At 43.2% G+C, this 19339-nt stretch overlaps 1 protein-coding gene across 1 annotated transcript in view; it reads left to right on the top strand.

Moving 5' to 3' along the window:
* Positions 1 to 1449: 1449 nt before the first annotated feature.
* Positions 1450 to 19339, top strand: part of tmem260 (transmembrane protein 260) — a 29657-nt gene continuing 11767 nt past the window's right edge. Inside the window, 5 exon segments of the mRNA XM_090219313.1 lie at positions 1450 to 1507; positions 2002 to 2082; positions 7018 to 7049; positions 8772 to 8916; positions 18921 to 19116. Coding sequence (XP_090075439.1) covers positions 1450 to 1507; positions 2002 to 2082; positions 7018 to 7049; positions 8772 to 8916; positions 18921 to 19116 — 512 coding nt within the window.

Below are 19339 nucleotides of genomic sequence, written 5' to 3'. Positions count from 1 at the left end.
GGCCAATGATATCAAGTCTGTAGGTAGGCAGTTGCCTCTCTGTGCTAGTGGTGGCTGTTTAACAATCTGATGGCCTTGAGATAGAAGCTGCTTTTTAAATTTCTCTGTCCCAGCGCCGATGCACATGCACTGACCTCGCCCTCTGGATGGAAGTGGGGTGAACAGGTAGTGGCTCGGGTGGTTATTGTCCTTCTTGATGATCCGTTTTGCCTTCCTTATCAGTGACTGATGGTGACCTATCATCTACTCGTGATCTGACAAATTCTACAGGTACATTAGTACTGCCATGGTTAAGGATAACGCCATGGACATTAAAGGGATAATAAGTATTCATGGTGTGTGAGCGAATAACTTTTGCATCAACTTTTTCAGTGTGCCTGCAGAAGTATTGTACAGTAGCTAATGTGAGTTGAGTCCCCTACTCTTTGCATTCAAATGTTCTCCACGTATCTATATAGGCTACTCTGATACATCCAGAAAGTTTTCTATTATATTAAGTGTACACCTTTTTGGTGGTGACATCCCAGTGCGTTGAATCTTCTCTTGATATGAGCTGCCTGCGTGCAGCGCTGTTCAGTGGTCGTGGTGCTGAATTGGCGATCAAGTCCTTTGGTGCTATACTGTCCATGGTGCTGAATTTTTTTCATGCGTCCATGCAAACATACTGTAAACATCTATGCCGTTTTATAGGCCTACTTGATCAAATGTGCAAGTGAAATTCAATGCAATTTACTACTTTTACCAAATCTGCTATTTATGGTCTCTTGGGCTCCCTCTGTCTCTTTAGGTGCTTACTTTAAAAACGTTCCTATCAGAGGGGATTATTTTAGCATAAAGTGAAGGTTGGCAGTGCATATTAATTTGGTGATAAAGTATATTTTTCATTCTAATTATGACAATGAAGCGACAAGGAGCTGTGTCTAAAGTTGTTCAGTAATGTATTCCGCAAGCAGAGGTGTCTCTCTGCTTGCCTGCTGGCTGAGACAGGGAATTACTTCAGTGTCAGGATTACTGACGCATAGATGATCATGGATGGGGGACTGTGACATCTATTATTCTACCACAGTATTTTTGTCAGGCTTTAGTGTCAAAAGCCTCCTCTCTTCCACCATTTGCATTGTTAATAACATAGTGAGGGTTTATTTCCTTAGAGAAACTGCAAGATCCAAACATTTCTCTCTGTAAGAAAAATGGTTTTGTGTTGTTAAACTTCTGAACGTAAGACATTTAAACTCGATGTACAGTAGCTACTAAAATGCCTAATTATATGCACTGTTACAGAGATAAATCAATGGTTATTTAGTGTAGGTAGACTGTGTGTATATATATATATATATATATATGTATATATTATATGTTGTTGCAGGGATAATTGCAGGTACTCTTGATGCATGGTAACAAATGTCAATACTAAATCCTCTTGATTATGATTTCATGCCCAGTGTAAGTATGCTCCAGACTGTACAAGTAGGCTCCAGACTGTACAAGTATGCTCCAGACTGTACAAGTAGGCTCCAGACTGTACAAGTAGGCTCCAGACTGTACAAGTAGGCTCCAGACTGTACAAGTAGGCTACAGACTGTACAAGTAGGCTCCAGACTGTACAAGTAGGCTACAGACTGTGCTCAGAAAGAACATACCTGTAGGTTCAGAGAGAGTGAAAGTGGACTTGGGGACATGAATGCTTTGCTCAGTAGGTTTGTGTAGTCCTGGAATACATTTTGCAAAGGGGAAGTACATTGAAACTGCATTTTGCAAGATGGAACCATTTTGAAAAGCCTGGGCCAGATATGGGGGGCAGGGGTGAGCGCATGAGAAAAACCCTGATTAGCCCTGCTGGTCGTGCTGCTGCCGAGCGGCCCGGGCTTTAGAAAAAATGTCCAGCCCCTTCACAGCATTTAGGGATGGTGCAGGATGCCCGCTCTGATAGTGCCAGCTGGACACCCTTCCCAATTCTCCAGGTCTCCGTGTCCTAATCTCTTTAGGTGTGATGCGCCCCAGAGAGGCTTGAGCGCAGCCCCGCAGGAATGCTGTTGTCTAGGAATGTGGAGTGTGGAAATGACCGGGATTATGGGAAGACTGGTGTGGGTGCCCATGCTCTGCTATCACAAAGACTCTTGGCGTCCATGCTGCTACCCTGTCGACTGATATATTTTCCCATTTTAGTAATGGGGCCGTAGCAGTGACTCTCTGTGCATCTGCCACTCTGATGTTCTGCCCTTATATTTGTTAGAATTTGATGTTGGTGTGTAAAAGTGTACAATATGGAATATGTCGTTTTGTGTGAAATTGATGGAGGATGAGAGAGTGATGAATAATTTGGGCAGGAAGTTCTCATGCCAGGTGAAATGGACCAATGGAAATATTTGAGCTGTGCAGTTGAATAGGGTTGTGGTTTCATGGCCTATTAAACTGATAAGACTTCATGCTCCAGAAACTCAAATGTGATGATGCAGTGTATCACAGAGGTTAAATGCAAATTAAATTATACTGCAATGTTCTGTAATTTTGGTATTGCATCAAAACCCCAGTTCTTGCAATTCAATCATTTCTGGTAAATATAGCATAGAACTGGAATAACTGACTATTTACAACTATATAGCCTACCGGTTTTTATTGCAAATTGACCACATTCAATACCATCAATACAATTACATATAGACATTTTCAACAATATTTGGAAAGAATCTTATCCACAGTAATGCATCGGTCAAGTTATATTTCATGCAAAACCGTAATGCAAAAATGACAATTCTCATTTTTTAAATATAGGAAAATTTGACTTTAGCCCCCCCCAAAAAGAAAACATAATATGTATAGATACAAGTGCATTCGGAAAGTATTCAGACCCCTTGACTTTTTCTACATTTTGTTGCGTTACAGTCTTATTCTAAAATGGATTAAATAGTTATTGCCCCCTCAATCTAAGCACAATACCCCATAATGACAAGGCAAAAACAGGTTTAAATGTATAAAAAATAAAACCCTGAAATATCACATTTACATAAGTATTCAGACCCTTTACTCAGTACTTTGGCAGTGATTGCAGCCTAGAGTCTTCTTGGGTATGACACTACAAGCTTGGCACACCTGTTTTTGTGCTATTTCTCCCATTCTTCTCTGCAGATCCTTTCAAGCTCTGTCAGGTTGGATGGGGAGCATCGCTGCACAGCTATTTTCAGGTCTCTCCAGAGATGCTTGATCGGGTTCAAGTCCAGCTTCTGGCTGGGCTCTCAAGAACATTCAGAGAAGCCACTCCTGCATTGTCTTGGCTGTGTGCTTAGGGTCATTGTCCTGTTGGAAGGTGAACCTTCGCCCCAGTCTGAGGTCCTGAGTTCTCTGGAGCAGGTTTTCATCAAGGATCTCTCTGTACTTTGCTCCTTTCATCTTTCCCTCAATCCTGACTAGTCTCCCAGTCATTGCAGCTGAAAAACATTTCCACGGCATGATGCTGCCACCACCATGCTTCACCGTTGGGATGGTGCCAGGTTTCCTCCAGACGCGGCGCTTGGCATTCAGGCCAAAGAGTTCAATCTTGATTTCGTCAGAGAGTCTTGTTTCTCATGATCTGAGAGTCCTTTAGGTGCCTTATGGCGAACTCCAAGTGGGCTGTCGTGCCTTTTACCAATGAGTGGCTTCTGTCTGATCACTCTACCATAAAGGCCTGATCGGTGGAGCGCTGCAGAGATGGTTGTCCTTCTGGAAGGTTTTCCCAGCTCCACAGATGAACTCTGGAGCACCTCCCTGACCAAGGCCTTTCTCCCTCGATTTCTCAGTTTGGCCGGGCGGCCAGCTCTAGGAAGAGTCTTGGTAGTTCCAAACTTCTTCTATTTAAGAATGATCGAGGCCACTGTGTTCTTGGGGACCTTTAATGCTGCAGAAATGTTTTTGTACCCTTCCCCAGATCTGTGCCTTTGACATAATCCTGTCTCAGAGCTCTACGGACAATTCCTTTGATCTCATGGCTTGGTTTTTTCTCTGACATGCACTGTCAGCTGTGGGACCTTATATAAACAGGTGTGTGCCTTTCCAAATCATGTCCAATCAATTGCATTTACCACAGATCGACTCAATCAAGTTATAGAAACATCTCAAATATGATCAATGGAAACAGGATGCACCTGGGCTCAGTTTCGAGTGTCATAAGCAAAGGGTCTGAATACTTATGTAAATAAAGTATCTTTTTTATTTGCAATAAAAGTTTTTTTTTAAATGTAAAAACCTGTTTTTGCATTGTCATTATGGGATATTGTGTGTAGATTGATGATATTATAATATTTTTTTCAAGAGGTCTGAATGCTTTCCCGAATGCACTCTATGTATTTGTATATGTGTGTGTGTGTGTGTGTGTGTGTAGAGCGCCTTGCGAAAGTATTCGGCCCCCTTGAACTTTGCGACCTTTTGCCACATTTCAGGATTCAAACATAAAGATATAAAACTGTATTTTTTTGTGAAGAATCAACAATAAGTGGGACACAATCATGAAGTGGAACGACATTTATTGGATATTTCAAACTTTTTTAACAAATCAAAAACTGAAATATTGGGCGTGCAAAATTATTCAGCCCCCTTAAGTTAATACTTTGTAGCGCCACCATTTGCTGCAATTACAGCTGGAAGTCGCTTGGGGTATGTCTCTATCAGTTTTGCACATCGAGAGACTGACATTTTTTCCCATTCCTCCTTGCAAAACAGCTCGAGCTCAGTGAGGTTGGATGGAGAGCATTTGAACAGCAGTTTTCAGTTCTTTCCACAGATTCTCGATTGGATTCAGGTCTGGACTTTGACTTGGCCATTCTAACACCGGGATATGTTTATTTTTGAACCATTCCATTGTAGATTTTGCTTTATGTTTTGGATCATTGTCTTGTTGGAAGACAAATCTCCGTCCCAGTCTCAGGTCTTTTGCAGACTCCATCAGGTTTTCTTCCAGAATGGTCCTGTATTTGGCTCCATCCATCTTCCCATCAATTTTAACCATCTTCCCTGTCCCTGCTGAAGAAAAGCAGGCCCAAAACATGATGCTGCCACCACCATGTTTGACAGTGGGGATGGTGTGTGCAGCTGTGTTGCTTTTACGCCAAACATAACGTTTTGCATTGTTGCCAAAAGTTCAATTTTGGTTTCATCTGACCAGAGCACCTTCTTCCACATGTTTGGTGTGTCTCCCAGGTGGCTTGTGGCAAACTTTAAACAACACTTTTTATGGATATCTTTAAGAAATGACTTTCTTCTTGCCACTCTTCCATAAAGGCCTGATTTGTGCAATATACGACTGATTGTTGTCCTATGGACAGAGTCTCCCACCTCAGCTGTAGATCTCTGCAGTTCATCCAGAGTGATCATGGGCCTCTTGGCTGCATCTCTGATCAGTCTTCTCCTTGTATGAGCTGAAAGTTTAGAAGGCCGGCCAGGTCTTGGTAGATTTGCAGTGGTCTGATACTCCTTCCATTTCAATATTATCGCTTGCACAGTGCTCCTTGGGATGTTTAAAGCTTGGGAAATCTTTTTGTATCCAAATCCGGCTTTAAACTTCTTCACAACAGTATCTCGGACCTGCCTGGTGTGTTCCTTGTTCTTCATGACTATCATAGTGCAGGTGCATTTATACGGAGACTTGATTACACACAGGTGGATTGTATTTATCATCATTAGTCATTTAGGTCAACATTGGATCATTCAGAGATCCTCACTGAACTTCTGGAGAGTTTGCTGCACTGAAAGTAAAGGGGCTGAATAATTTTGCACACCCAATTTTTCAGTTTTTGATTTGTTAAAAAAGTTTGAAATATCCAATAAATGTCGTTCCACTTCATGATTGTGTCCCACTTGTTGTTGATTCTTCACAAAAAAAATACAGTTTTATATATTTATGTTTGAAGCCTGAAATGTGGCAAAAGGTCGCAAAGTTCAAGGGGGCCGGATACTTTCGCAAGGCACTGTATATATATATATATATATATATATATATATATACATATATATATACATATATATATATATATATATATATATATATATATATATATATATATATATATATTTATATATATATATATATATATATAAATATAATATATATTATATATATATATATATAATATATATTATATAATATATATTATATAATATATATAAAATATATATAATATAATATATATATAATATATATATATATATATATTATATATATTATATATATTATATATATTATATATATTATATATATTATATATATTATATATATTATATATATATTATATAATATATATTATATATTGCACCAGCAGAGGGTGCTATGTAAGACTCACACATTTATCAATTTAATCTGAATAGAATTTCAATTTTCATGAGTGGGAGATGCAAACATTGGGTGAAAAATCTGTTTAATTGAATGCGCTTTGGGTGTATTCTGGCACATGGGTTTGTGCCCCAAATGATCTTAAATAGCGTTGTGTTGTATGCAGTTTCCGCTGCACCCCACACAGAGGTAGAGACAGTTAGAAACTTTGCAACCAGCTCTTGTGTCCTTAAGCTTACCTCATCATGCTTTCATTGTCACCAATACTGTCTCTGTTTCTGTGTCCTCTCTGGACCAAAGGAGAGGCTGGGAGTGTGGGAACAGAGAAAGAGAAAGGAATAGAAAAAGAGGAAGAGAAGGGACCTGGTGCATGGGGAGGACTGGGAGCAATACTCTCAGATCAGCCTACTTGTATGCCTGTGTGGCGGAGCATTGGGGAGGGAGTGTTATGGTGCGTGTAAGTGTGTGTGGCGGAGAAGGGAGTAGCGGTGTGTGTGTGTGAGTGAGGGGGGAGTCAGGGGAGAAGCAAGAGATGAAGAGAATGAGCATGCCGCTTAGGAAATGTCACACTGGGAAGATTTGCAGGTTTTGATCCAGGCAAATTAATGCAAAACCCCAGTGCAAGTATTTGATTTGGGAAAAACTTTGGAGCAGACTCGTCTCTTAATAATAATGATTGGGTTTACATTCATTTCCTCCCCTATTCACTTCCACAGGAGAGCTGATCACCGCTGCTTGTGAGCTGGGGGTAAGAATTAGCCTTATTGTTTAATCAATTCACTCATTAACTCTTAGAAGCATTAAGGGAGTTTAATTAAGCATGGGCAGAAAGCAGATTAATTTACTTTAAGTCCACATTTTTTCCCATTCTTTTCAATACACTTATTTTACCAAGTTAGAAGTGGAGAATGCTATAATTTGCATCCCGTTTTTTAAATCCAATTAAAGTCGATGGTAAGGCGATGGCTTTTGTAGGCTTTGCCTTATGTAGGGTATAAGGCTTATTATATCCACCCCTCTTTTTGTGTGTGTATGTGTGTGTAAGCCGCGAAGAATGAACTAAATCGGGTTAACAGTTATAATAAATTGTATTATTTAATAAAGTTTATTACGCTGCTGTGATCCTTTTAGGGAGGCTGTGTCAGTGTCACTATGCCAGTAATCCTGTCGTTAGTGCCGCAGTCCGTGTGGCCTTCCCGTCTGTCTCAGGTCTCCCCAGGGTTCGGAGGGCCGCCGGCCCTTCCCTCCAATCCCCAGAGCTCTGGAGCTCTCTCTGCCCACAGCTTCCCGTGGCCTTGGTGCCCCTCCGCTGTCCTTTCATTCTTTAACTATGAGCCTGTCCGTCTAAATCTGCTCCAACATCCCCTCTTTCCTACCTCCACCTCATGTTCACCTGCCTGCCTGTCTGATACAACCATCTGTTTACCAAACTGGAATTTTTGAATGTCTTCCCTTATTTTCTTTCTTTCTTTGCTGTCTGTCCACTTTCCTCTCTCGTTGCTCGCTCTCGGGCTCCTCGCCTTTCACTCTTCCTTTTTACCACCCACTCATCCTCTCCTTGTCTCTTTCCCTTTGACCATTAATTTACCTCCCTAGCTTTAAAAGCTCCTCCAGTCTCTCCTCAGACCTGCCTGGTTGTTGTGGACCTGGCCAGGTGTCATTGAGCCTCGGCAGTGTCTGTGATGATTGGCGGGGTAATCACACTCTCACCTCTCAGTGGCGGCTCCATTTGAAGGGCTGCCCCTGCTCTTCGGCTGGCCCAGCCTTATCAGTGCCAGGGAATGAGTCTGTGTTTAATGACTGAGCCCTTATCGGCCTGGAGGAGACTTAGCGGCTAATTGCAGTGATTTCCGGGATCCCCAGGGCGGGAGTGGCTGCGGCACCGAGGTAGTTTGGGTCCAGGGCTGTCGAGCACTACGTGCCTTGTCCTTGGGAAGTGATGAGGGGAGGAAGAGGAGGAGGAATGGGTTGTGTAGAGAGAAAGAAGAAAGAGGGTTGCGAGGCCCTCTCATTGCGGAGTCAGTCAGCGGTCAGGTCACACAGTAACACTATGGCTCTCTAGGCCAGGCCTGCCACTCCATCCATCCCTTCACCTCTACCCCCGCTCCCCCAGGGTCATACACTCACTGCAGACAAAGATGCAGCTCACGTACAGCGCTGGTGGCAGTGGGGCTCATTAAAATGACAGGCTTTCATTACCCTTCTACCCTCTCTCCCTTTCATCCTGCCTCAGCCCCATGCCCCCTCCCCTTCCCTCACTGTATTCTTCCACCACACTTCATTTTGCACTCCTCAAACTCTTTAGCCTGATATCCAGGGCCAAGAGTATTTCCTCCATTGACCAGGAAAAACATCTACCTATACCCCGATGTTCTCAGTCTGGGACGGATAGCTGGCTTTCTCCGGTCTCTCTCTTCATAATCCCTCCCCTGGTTACTGACGTGTCCTCTCTCTGTGTTGGTCGGGGCAGGTGGCTACCCACTACCCAGTCTTCAGCCTGCTGGCCCTCCTTGCTCTGTCCCTGCTGCCCTGCCTCTCCATGTCTCCGGCCCACAGTGTCAACCTACTGAGCAGCCTGCCGGGGCCAGCCGGGCCCTCTGCTTCACTGTCTGCAGGTAGGACTACAACTTAACGCCAAGGTCAGGAGTTCTCCTGGTCAGGCCACCTAGTCAGTGAAAACTCCTGGTCCTTCTCATCTACTCATTATAGTCAACATGATTAGTCTGCTGCATCCAATAGTGCTGTAACTCTGCAGTTACACGTCTGTTAATGGACCGCCACGACAACAGTAGGCTTGAAGGTCAATGTTACATTCAAATCTCTAAGCCATTATGATGCCAATGTCGATGAAAATTCACAAATCACCTTGTTTGGAGGTACACAATAACCTCCCTCCTCTCGTCATGAGTTGTCAGGCCATTACCGAGAACCACATACCGGATTCGTTAACATTAGGAATAAGGCAATTTTTTGCCCCATCTTAGCGCAATATCTAGGCCTCGGATAAGAAGGAGACTACAGCATCCACAAAGTGACCATTAGACCGGCCACCTTTCAGACTGAATACGTTTGTAGGGGCAACAGTTTTGATTTAAATGGATCATTTATCGCTCTCACCTGCCAATAGAAAACCAGCTATGTGCTACATTTTTGTAGCGTTTCTGACAAAGCTCATATCTTTTTCAGCCAAAGCTCAGAGTTCTAACACCAGGTCAAGCAACTCGGTTGCTCGGAAACTCACAGGTGCTGCTTCACCAGGCTGCCAATCATAAGAAGTGTATGATAACAAACCTAGGCTACTGTAGATAGCTAGCTATATGGTGGTTTTTAAGCTGAGGTTTATCAATAAATGCAAACAGATCATTTGATTAGCTAGGTAGCTATCTAGCTAATGTTAGTGAGTGCAGCAGTTAGGCTCTGTAGCTAGCTAACACCAGTCAGCTGAAAGCTAATTAGCTAGAAAGGCAAAGAAAGGTAGCTAGCTATATTTGGTTATTTAACAGCTGACCTCAACACAGGTTAGCTCACGTCCAAATTCCAGTGATATATTTTTCCACAAAACATAGCTAGCTAGTCTGCCTGACACATTTCACTGTCAGAAAGGACACAACTCAAACTGAGAATTGCTAGCTAACTCCACATGTAAACAGTGCCTTAGCTGTAGACTACTGCAGTGTGCAAATGCATGCTTTTTAGCATCAGAAAAACTCACCAGTTTCTAGCATCCATAATAAATTCCAGTACGCTCCTTCACTTGTCTTCTTGAAATTTTTATCCAAATGTGTGCCAAACTAGCAAATCTGCCATGTGTTGGATCTTTGTCAACAACTCTGCCGTGCACAGCTCTAGGGGAGGGGACTTTGATTATATAAATGTATAGGATGCATAACTGCAACGCTGTAGGCTAGAAACAAGCTGTAAAAGGCTGAACATTTTCCAACTGACGTTTGCATCTTGCTGCTTAGAGAAGGGGTTGGTGATATTTGTGGGTTGTCTCTTTCAGCTAGTAGTGTTTCTGATCCCCTGTTCTGTATTCAGAACAGAGTCCCACCACACTTCTCACCCACAAACACACCCAGCCTGTTTACCCATTGCCCTCCCATTGTCACTGTGTGTGTGTGTTTGTGTGTGACACAGTCACGCCCCCTCCAAGTGCCTGACCCCCCTCTCATCGCCCAGCATGCTCCCAATCCTGACATGGCATGATTTCTAATCTCTCCCCTTCTGCCCTCCTGGGTCTAAGACGGACAGGATCACCACTCCTCCCTCGCTATCACTACTCCTCCCTCGCTGTCCCTCCCTCCCTCAATCATAAGCTCAGAATGTGTTATGCTACTGTGTCTCTGCACATTCCCATGCCAACCCGCCTGTGGTGGTCCTCCTACAGCTCAGCCTGCCTGCTGACCCCATCATGAAAGGAATCTTTTCCACTCTCCCTCTTTGTGTGCGTTTATCTCACACTGTCGGCTGGCATACCTTGCATAACCGTTTTCTGATTGAGGTAGTTTCCTACTTGTGTGCGCTGTGCACCATTGGTGGCAGTTTACTGTTAGAATGTTTTCCCTTTGACATAGTTTTACATTTTACAAGGCCCATTTATGCATGCAGTGCTATATTAAATATATATCATACGCTGTGTTTGATTTACCGTTCCCACATATTAGTTGTGGCATATGTTAAAAACTGTTTTAGCACAGATACAGTACCTATCAGCAAGTTGTTTTGGGCCAGAGAAAGCAGGTGATACAGGGCTGTGAGTGTCACTGCTCCCATGTGCGCTGCAGTGGGCTGGGTCCATTTCCTGTGTGCTTGGCCGGTGGTGGGCTAGGTGGCAGGTGTGCTGGAGGGGTTAGCCCTGCTGGAGGCTGGAGCAGGACAGGGGCTGAGGAGGAAGTGCTCTCCCCATGTGGACTTTCCCTCAGCCCGGACTGACTGACTGCAGCCTTAGCCTCTGCCCTGCCTCTCCCTTTCCTTTCCACTCTTACTCACTGCTCTGGAGCTGTTCTGTTGTGGTTTGGGCTCTGTGGATCTCTGAGTCTCTGTCTCTCTGATATGGACTCAACTCCATTTTGGAATTTGTTTCATAAACGATCAATAGCACCATTTCACTAAGCTCTGGCTAGCCACTTCCATACTGTGATTTCTGGAGCCAGCAGCTATGCATGCTGTCTGAAGATATTTGGACCACAGCACATGCAAAGTGCAGCCCTGTTTGTAATCTCTAAGGATTTAGATCCAATTTTGGATTATAGTTAGACTAAGTGAAAAGTCATTATGTAGACCCCCCCACCCCCCCACTGGGCTGATGGGCACTGAGGACTTCAGCCAGAGCACCAACCCACACTCTGTAAGCTCTTAAGTATGTATAATCTAGCTTTTCAATTTGAAAAATAGGCATAAAAGGTTTTAGTCATTATCTGTTTGGGGCTTGGTTTGGGTTTAGCCCGTGGCTGGAGTTCAGCTGGCAGACTTGGTGTGGTACTGGTAGGGTTTGAGGGGGCAAGGGGGTAGATGGTTTCCAGAATGGTTGTCTGGGGGCCTTGGGTGCTTTGCCCGTGCCCGGTAGGGTGGCAGAGATGGCATGCTACGCCCCTGTGGGAGTCCCTCCGGCCAGACCGGTCCTTCAGACTATATGCCAAACCTGACCAGTCTGCACTTCCTACCTGCCTAGCCCTCTCAGGGACATTTAGGTTAAGCTCTATAAGTGGAATTCTAGTAATACCTATAATATGGCTGTGATTGGCATTTCCCCTGGTTTCCCCTGGTTTGTGTATCCAATTTGCGTAAGTTTTGTTTGTACCCCAGCAGAATTTTGAGAGTGGTTATGGAAGTGGGTGCACCAGAGGAATAGTCACAGTTTTAAATGCATAGGGACTTAGTATCAATTGTCTGCAGACCTATTGCATTGAAGTTATTACATGTTATGCACTTTTATTTTTTTTAGACTTGAAATGTTAGTTTCTCACGAACAGTAAATTGCAAGACCTTGAAATTTGTCTGGAATATTGCCAACATAGCAAGCCTTTGATGTATCAATTTAAATTAGTTGGACAGATTGCCGTGTTTAATGTGGTGGAATGTAAATTGATAGGCTTGGAAGCCATTTCTCCCTAAACTGCCAGTTGCGTAAGTTTAAAATGTAGCACTTAGCTTCCCTTTGATTTGTCAATTACAGCACACTTGGCTTGATCACATGGTTTGATGGCCAAATTGCACATCTCGTTATGTTTTCACACCAGGACTTGATAGGCCTTTGAAGATGGTGACCATAATGATAATAATTAGTATCGATTGCACTTGAAACTTCATAGGAATAATATGTGGCCCTATCAGACTTAGATGACAATCCAGAGAGCTCAGTATTTGGTGCTCCCTCATTTCACAGTTTATCTGCTAAAGCTCCTCTGAAACTGTGCTACCTGGGAGGAATCTCTCTCACTTCATAGAGAGACAGAGCACACAGACACAACCAGAGGAGCGCTAAAACAACAACAACATTGTCTGTTACAACCACTAACATCCAACAATCAGCACTTTTGAGACGTTGGGTAATAGTAAGATTACAAAACAACAGGATTCGTGAGGCTCACCAAATGGGCCCCATACCCCTCCCTTGTCCCAAAGGTACACCTGCGAGACACTCAACTGCCAAGAGCAGGCCTCTGTGGACCAGCTGATAACTCAGTGGACTGGCAGGGGCAGGCGGTGTGCCAGACCCCTTAAACGGGCCTCCACCACATGGTCCTGATGGTGCATCCCCTTCCTTGTTGCTGCTCCCTCAGATGGGTTGTTTTTCCACAGGGCTGGGGCTGCTGGAGGGACGTGTGTGGCGGGGTCATCACTGAATCAGTCTGTGTATGTGTCTTTTTGGGTGCTTATGTGTGTTTTTGTCCGGAGTTCTATAGGGGTTAAAAGCTGAACATCCCCCTCTATCCCCATCCGCAACCCCCCCTTTCACATCAGACCCTCCCTTTCACATCTGTTGTGGTCAGGCGCTCAGTGTTCAAGGCGCTCAGTGTTCAGAGCCATAGCTTCTCTCAACCATAATTGAAGAGGGTAGTTGTATGGTTTGATAACCTATTTAAAAGCTATGTTTGGACCTTTGCCCTGTCTGTATGATATCCTACTGTCTCCTAAGACATGAGGCCTCCTGCTCCTCTCACCCCCATCCTCAGCATGACCAATGGTTCCCCCCAGGACTCATTCTGTAATGCAGTTAAACAGATGTTTAATGAAGATGTTATTTCCTCATTACTGGCAGTGGGATGGGGTAGGAGGGGGGTAGAGTGGGGTAGATAGACAGCATAACAAAGTACCAGTTTTAATATTCCTCTCGCCCGTGGGCCTGAGATTGTGTCGGCCTCGGACGTCAATATTACATCCCTCACCCGCCACAGGCAGTCTTAATAAGGCACCAGGCTAGGAGATGGATCAGACTCGGCAATTACAATTCTTCCAGAATTAGTTAATGGAATCTGTAGAGCAACATTTATATATCAGTGGTGGCTGCCTAATGACTTTGTTAAAATAGCTGCAGCAGCTGTATAAAAATGGCTTTCTATGAATTGCATAAACATAGGATTTCTGTCATTTGTTTTTTTCTGTTTTATGTCATTTTTGTGTGTTGGTCTGGAGATTAAGATGGCATTCTGGGACAAATTGTCATATCATAGGCTGCATTGTTTGAGCAGGATTGTGGTGATTAATTTTGCACGCGCGTTCGGGCGGGCACTCTCCTGGAGGAGGGGTGTCTGAGCCTCATTCCGCTCTCAGGTCCTTTTTACCTCTTCTCCTCTCTTTGCTGCTGTTGCTGCCTCTGCTTGATTGGAGAGTTTAAACAGAAATGGGTGCACATTGAGGAAGGTTAGTTTACTAGCTGTTGGAAGGCACATACTAGGCATTATGAATACATTTATGTTTTAATAATTATATACAGTACCAGTCAAAAGTTTGGACACCTACTCATTCTAGGGTATTTCTTTATTTTTACTTTTTTCTACATTGTAGAAAAGCAGTGAAGACATCAACACTGAAATTACACCAATGGAATCATGTAGTAACCAAACAAATGTTAAACAAATCAAAATATATTTTATATTTCAGATTCTTCAAAGTAGCCACCCTTTGCTTTGATAACAGCTTTGCTCACTCTTGGCATTCTCTCAACCAGCTTCATGAGGTAGTCACCTGGAATGGTTTTCAATTAACAGGTGTGCCTTGTTAAAAGTTAATTTGTGGAATTTCTTTCCTCAATGCGTTTGATCCAATCAGTTGTGTTGTGACAAAGTAGTGGTGGTATATAGAAGACAGCCCTATTATGGCAATAACAGCTCAAATAAACAAAGAGAAACGACAGTCCGTCATTACTTTAAATCCGGTCAATCCGGATAATGTCAAGAACTTTTTTGCAGTCACAAAAACCATCAAATACTTTGATGAAAGGGAAAGGGGTTGAGACCTCGTCAGTTGTACAACTGAAGGCCTTCAACTGAAATGTGTCTTCCGCATTTAACCCAAAGAAACCCTCTAAATCAGAAAGGTGTGGGGGGCTGCCTTAATCGACATCCGTGTCTTCAACCAAACTGGCTCTCATGAGGACTGCCACAGGAAAGAAAGATCCAGAGTTACCTCTGCTGCAGAGGACAAGTTCATTAGAGTTACCAGCCTTAGATTGCAGCCCAAATAAATACTACAGAGTTCAAGGAACACACATCTCAACAGCAACTGTTCAGATGAGACTGTGTGAATCAGGCCTTCACGGTCAAATTGCTGCAAAGAAACCACCACTAAAGGACACCAATAAGAAGAAGAGACTTGCTTGGGCCAAGAAAATTTGATTAGTGGAAATCCGTCCTTTGGTCTGATAAGTCCAAATGTGAGATTTTTGCTTCCAACCATTGTGTCCTTACGCAGAGTAGGTGAACGGATGATCTTCGCATGTGTCATTCCCATCGTGAAGCATGGAGGCAGTTTGGTTTGCTGGTGACACTGTCAGTGATTTATTTAGAATTCAAGGCACACTTAACCAGCATGGCTACCACAGCATTCTGCAGCAATACGCCATCCCATCTGGTTTGCGCTTAGTGGGACTATTATTTGTTTTTCAACAGGACAATGACCCAACACACCTTCAGCGTGTGTAAGGACTATTTGACCAAGAGAGTGATGGTGCTGCATCAGGTGACCTGGCCTCCACAATCACCCGACCTCAACCCAATTGAGATGGTTTGGGATGAGTTGGACCGCAGAGTCAAGAAAAGTCAGCCAACAAGTGCTCAGCATATGTGGGAACTCCTTCAAGACTGTTGGGAAAGCATTCCTCATGAAGCTGGATGAGAGAATGCCAAGAAGGCCAAGGCAGAGGGTGAATACTTTGAAGGATCTAAAATATATTTGATTTGTTTTAACACTTTTTTTGGTTACTACATGGTTCCATATGTGTTATTTCATAGTTTTGATGTCTTCACTATTATTCTACAATGTAGAAAATAATAAAAATAAAGAAAAACCCTGGAATGTGTAGGTGTTTCCAAAAATGTGACTGGTCCTGTATGTAGCAGCCATACAATCATGTTCATGAGCTACTATACATGTGTAATGTACTTTATCCCTTTACACTTGTGTGTATATAAGGTAATAGTTGTGGAATTGTTAGGTTAGATTACTCGTTGGTTATTACTGCATTGTCGGAACTAGAAGCACAAGCATTTCGCTACACCCGCATTAACATCTGCTAACCATGTGAATGTGACAAATACAATTGATTTGATTTGGTATGCTTTATATGACATAGTTTTTTTACCCCTATTTTTCCTAGCTTGGCCCAAAAACAGGGTTGCGTGTCTGTTTTCCAAATGTGATACAACAGAGCACTAAGCCACAAACACTGTCATATTATCTAAAGATCCTCAGTGTTCAGCCCACTGTCCTGTCCTGGCCACAGCTAAGCCCTGGGGTGTCAGTGTTACTGAGCCAAGGCCAGATGGAACCCTCTGTCACACCAGACCAGGCCGGGACACCACTTCATGGGCTTCATCCTAGCCTCTTCAGGAATGTGTGATTCTTTTCCAGCTATGTCTCTCTCAAAGCGCCACTCTCTGGGTGAGGGAACAGTGGTGGGCCGATCTGCGATGACACAGCTGTGGCATTGTGTGGTCCCTGGGGTGTTGTGTGACAGTCCATCCCCTGGTCTGGCTCTTTGTGTTGTCTCATTCACTACACATTCACTACAGACGGCTGCTTCCGCTGGTGGTGGCGCTTTGTGTGGTATTATTGTGGCCAGCCCAGGCAGGCATTTGGTGCTGGGCTGCAGTGTAGTGCTGGCAAGCCTCTGGCCCATGTTTAGGAACTGAGGGGGTAAATGAGGCATTTTCTGCTTTGACTCTTCAACGTGACAGTGGCAAGCTATTAGTGTCCTACTGTCTTTCCTTGTGGAAGACACTGGTAACTACAGTGCATTCAGAAAGTATTCAGACCCATTTAGTTTTTCCACATTTTGTTACCTTACAGCCTTATTCTAAAATTGATAAAATTATTATAGTTTCATTTTTTTTCTCATCAATACCCCATAACGACGAAGTGAAAATGGGTTTTTAGACATTTTTGCAATTGTATTAAACATAAAAAACAGAAATACCTTATTTAGGGTAAGTTCATCAGAGTTAACTGCACTTCAGATTGCAGCTCAAATAAATGCTTCACAGAGTTCAAGTAAACAACACTCAGTAAACGATCTCAACATCAACTGTTCAGAGGAGACTGCGTGAATCATGCCTTCATGGTCGAATTGCTATAAAGAAACCACTACTAAAGGACACCAATAAGAAGAGACTTGCTTGGGCCAAGAAACATGAGAAATTGACATTAGACCGGTGGAAATCTGTCCTTTGGTCTGATGAGTCCAAATTTGCTTTGTGAGATGCAGAGTAAGTGAACGGATGACCTCCACTTGTGTGGTTCCCAACTTGAAGCATGGAGGAGGAGGTGTGATGGTGTGTGGGCTTGCTTTGCTGGTGACACTGTCGATGATTGATTGATTGATTGATTGATTGATTTAGAATTCAAGGCACACAACCAGCATGGTTACCACCGCATTTTGCAGCGATACGCCATCCCCTCTAAGTTGAGGTTAGTGAGACTATTTGTTTTTTAACAGACAATGACCCAACACACCTCCAGCGTGTGTAAGGGCTATTTGACCAAGAAGGAGAGTGATAGAATGCTGCATCTGATGACCTGGCCTCCACAATCACCCTACCTCAACCCAACTGAGATGGTTTGAGAGGAGTTGGACCGCAGAGTGAAGGAAAAGCATCCAACAAGTGCTCAGCATATGTGGGAACTCCTTTAAGACTGTTGGAAAAACATTCCTTAACAAGCTGGTTGAAAGAATTCCAAGAGTGGGCGGCAAAGCTGTCATCAAGGCAAAGGGTGGGTACTTTGAAGAATTTCAAATATAAAATATATTTTGATTTAACACTTTTTGGTTAATACATGATTCCATGTGTTATTTCATAGTTTTGATGTCTTCACTATTATTCTACAATGTAGAAAAGTAAAAAATAAAGAAAAACCCTAGAATGAGTAGGTGTGTCCAAACTGTTGACTGGTCCTCTATGTAAATGTGATATTTAGCTTCTTTTTTTTTTTTTCATTTGCAAAAAAATCTAAAGACCTGTTTTTGCTTTGTCATTTTGGAAATTTGTGTGTAGATTGAGGGGAAAAATATTTTATACATTTTAGATTAAAGCTGTAAGGTAAAAAAATGTGAATGGGTCTGAATACTTTCCGAATGCACTGTATGTCTGTTGGTTTGAGGACAATGTCTACAGGGTTTGTGGTTTGGAGTATTTATGGGTATTTGTGTTTCCTTGAAGGTATTTGTTCTTGTTCTGGTTACTGACTTATATACTTTCTTTTAGGATATTTTATTTTACAAAGTGAATTATTATATGATTTCGGTAGATTTATTTTACTTCAATAAGAGCTTGATGGTTATGGTTCAAATTCCCAGGATTTAAAAAAATATTTTAATGAAATTAATTTCCATTATTTGTTTTTTTTAGCAGAGCTAAGATCTCCCAATTCATGAAATACAATTTATTTACAGAATTTCTGTATAGAATTCTTTGTCATCCAGTTAGTTACCCCAGTGATGAGACTGAGACATTCTGGCAAGCTGGATCAGTTCAGGGTAAAATACCCATATGTTATTCTCCAGCCATGTCTCAACATTACAGCTATTGTCACTGAGCCACAACATTACAGAACAGCAGCACCCTGCACCACATTGAGCTTTGATAACAGGAAACATGGCCGCAATGGTATCATATTCTCTCCCTCTTCATCTCCCTACCATGGGAGTAGCTAGCCCCAACCCCAGCCCAGAGAATGAGCCATGGAGACGCTGACTGGGACCCAGGTGGTCCTCTGCAGACAGACAGGTAATTTAAACCTAAGTGTACACACATCACTGGGTTTTGACACACTGACAGGCCCTGAGAGAGAGAGATGTTAGCCTCTCAGAAAGAGAGGACAGGAGTGTGTTTGTGTCTGTCTCGACAGGTCTTGTCCGTAGAAGCCATAGCGAGCCTGGTGTAATAGCCACATTACTTCCAAGGACCCCCACTACTGCTCAGCACCCTGCTTTACCCCAAAACCAGCACCCCTGCTAAGTGTGTGGGCGGGGTGTTAATTGCCACACAGGGGGGTAGAATTGAGGGCGAGGGGCGTCCCTGCACCTCAAGAAAAGTCCCTATCCGCCCCCACCCCCTTCTCCTACCGTTCAAGTTGCAGCTAATTCCTGGAGCGATGCAGTGAGAAAGACGCTGCTATCTCTTACTAAGACTGACCCCCACTCCCACCACTAGACACCCCCCCACCCCAGTCCTGCATCACATAGAACACAGAGCAAAAATACTGGCAGAAAGGAGAGGGAAAAATGAAGGAAAAAAGTCATCAGCAAGCAATACTTTTTTTACTCTCCTCCCTCTCCTTTTTTTTCTGATTTACGGCGCTTTCCTCAGAAAGCTCCATTGT

Source organism: Oncorhynchus mykiss, chromosome 25 (genome assembly GCF_057628025.1).
Source record: "Oncorhynchus mykiss isolate SJ-2025 chromosome 25, ASM5762802v1, whole genome shotgun sequence".
NCBI lineage: Eukaryota > Metazoa > Chordata > Actinopteri > Salmoniformes > Salmonidae > Oncorhynchus > Oncorhynchus mykiss.
The sequence above is the reverse complement of the archived record's forward strand: the minus strand, read 5'-3'. Positions and strand labels throughout refer to the sequence as shown.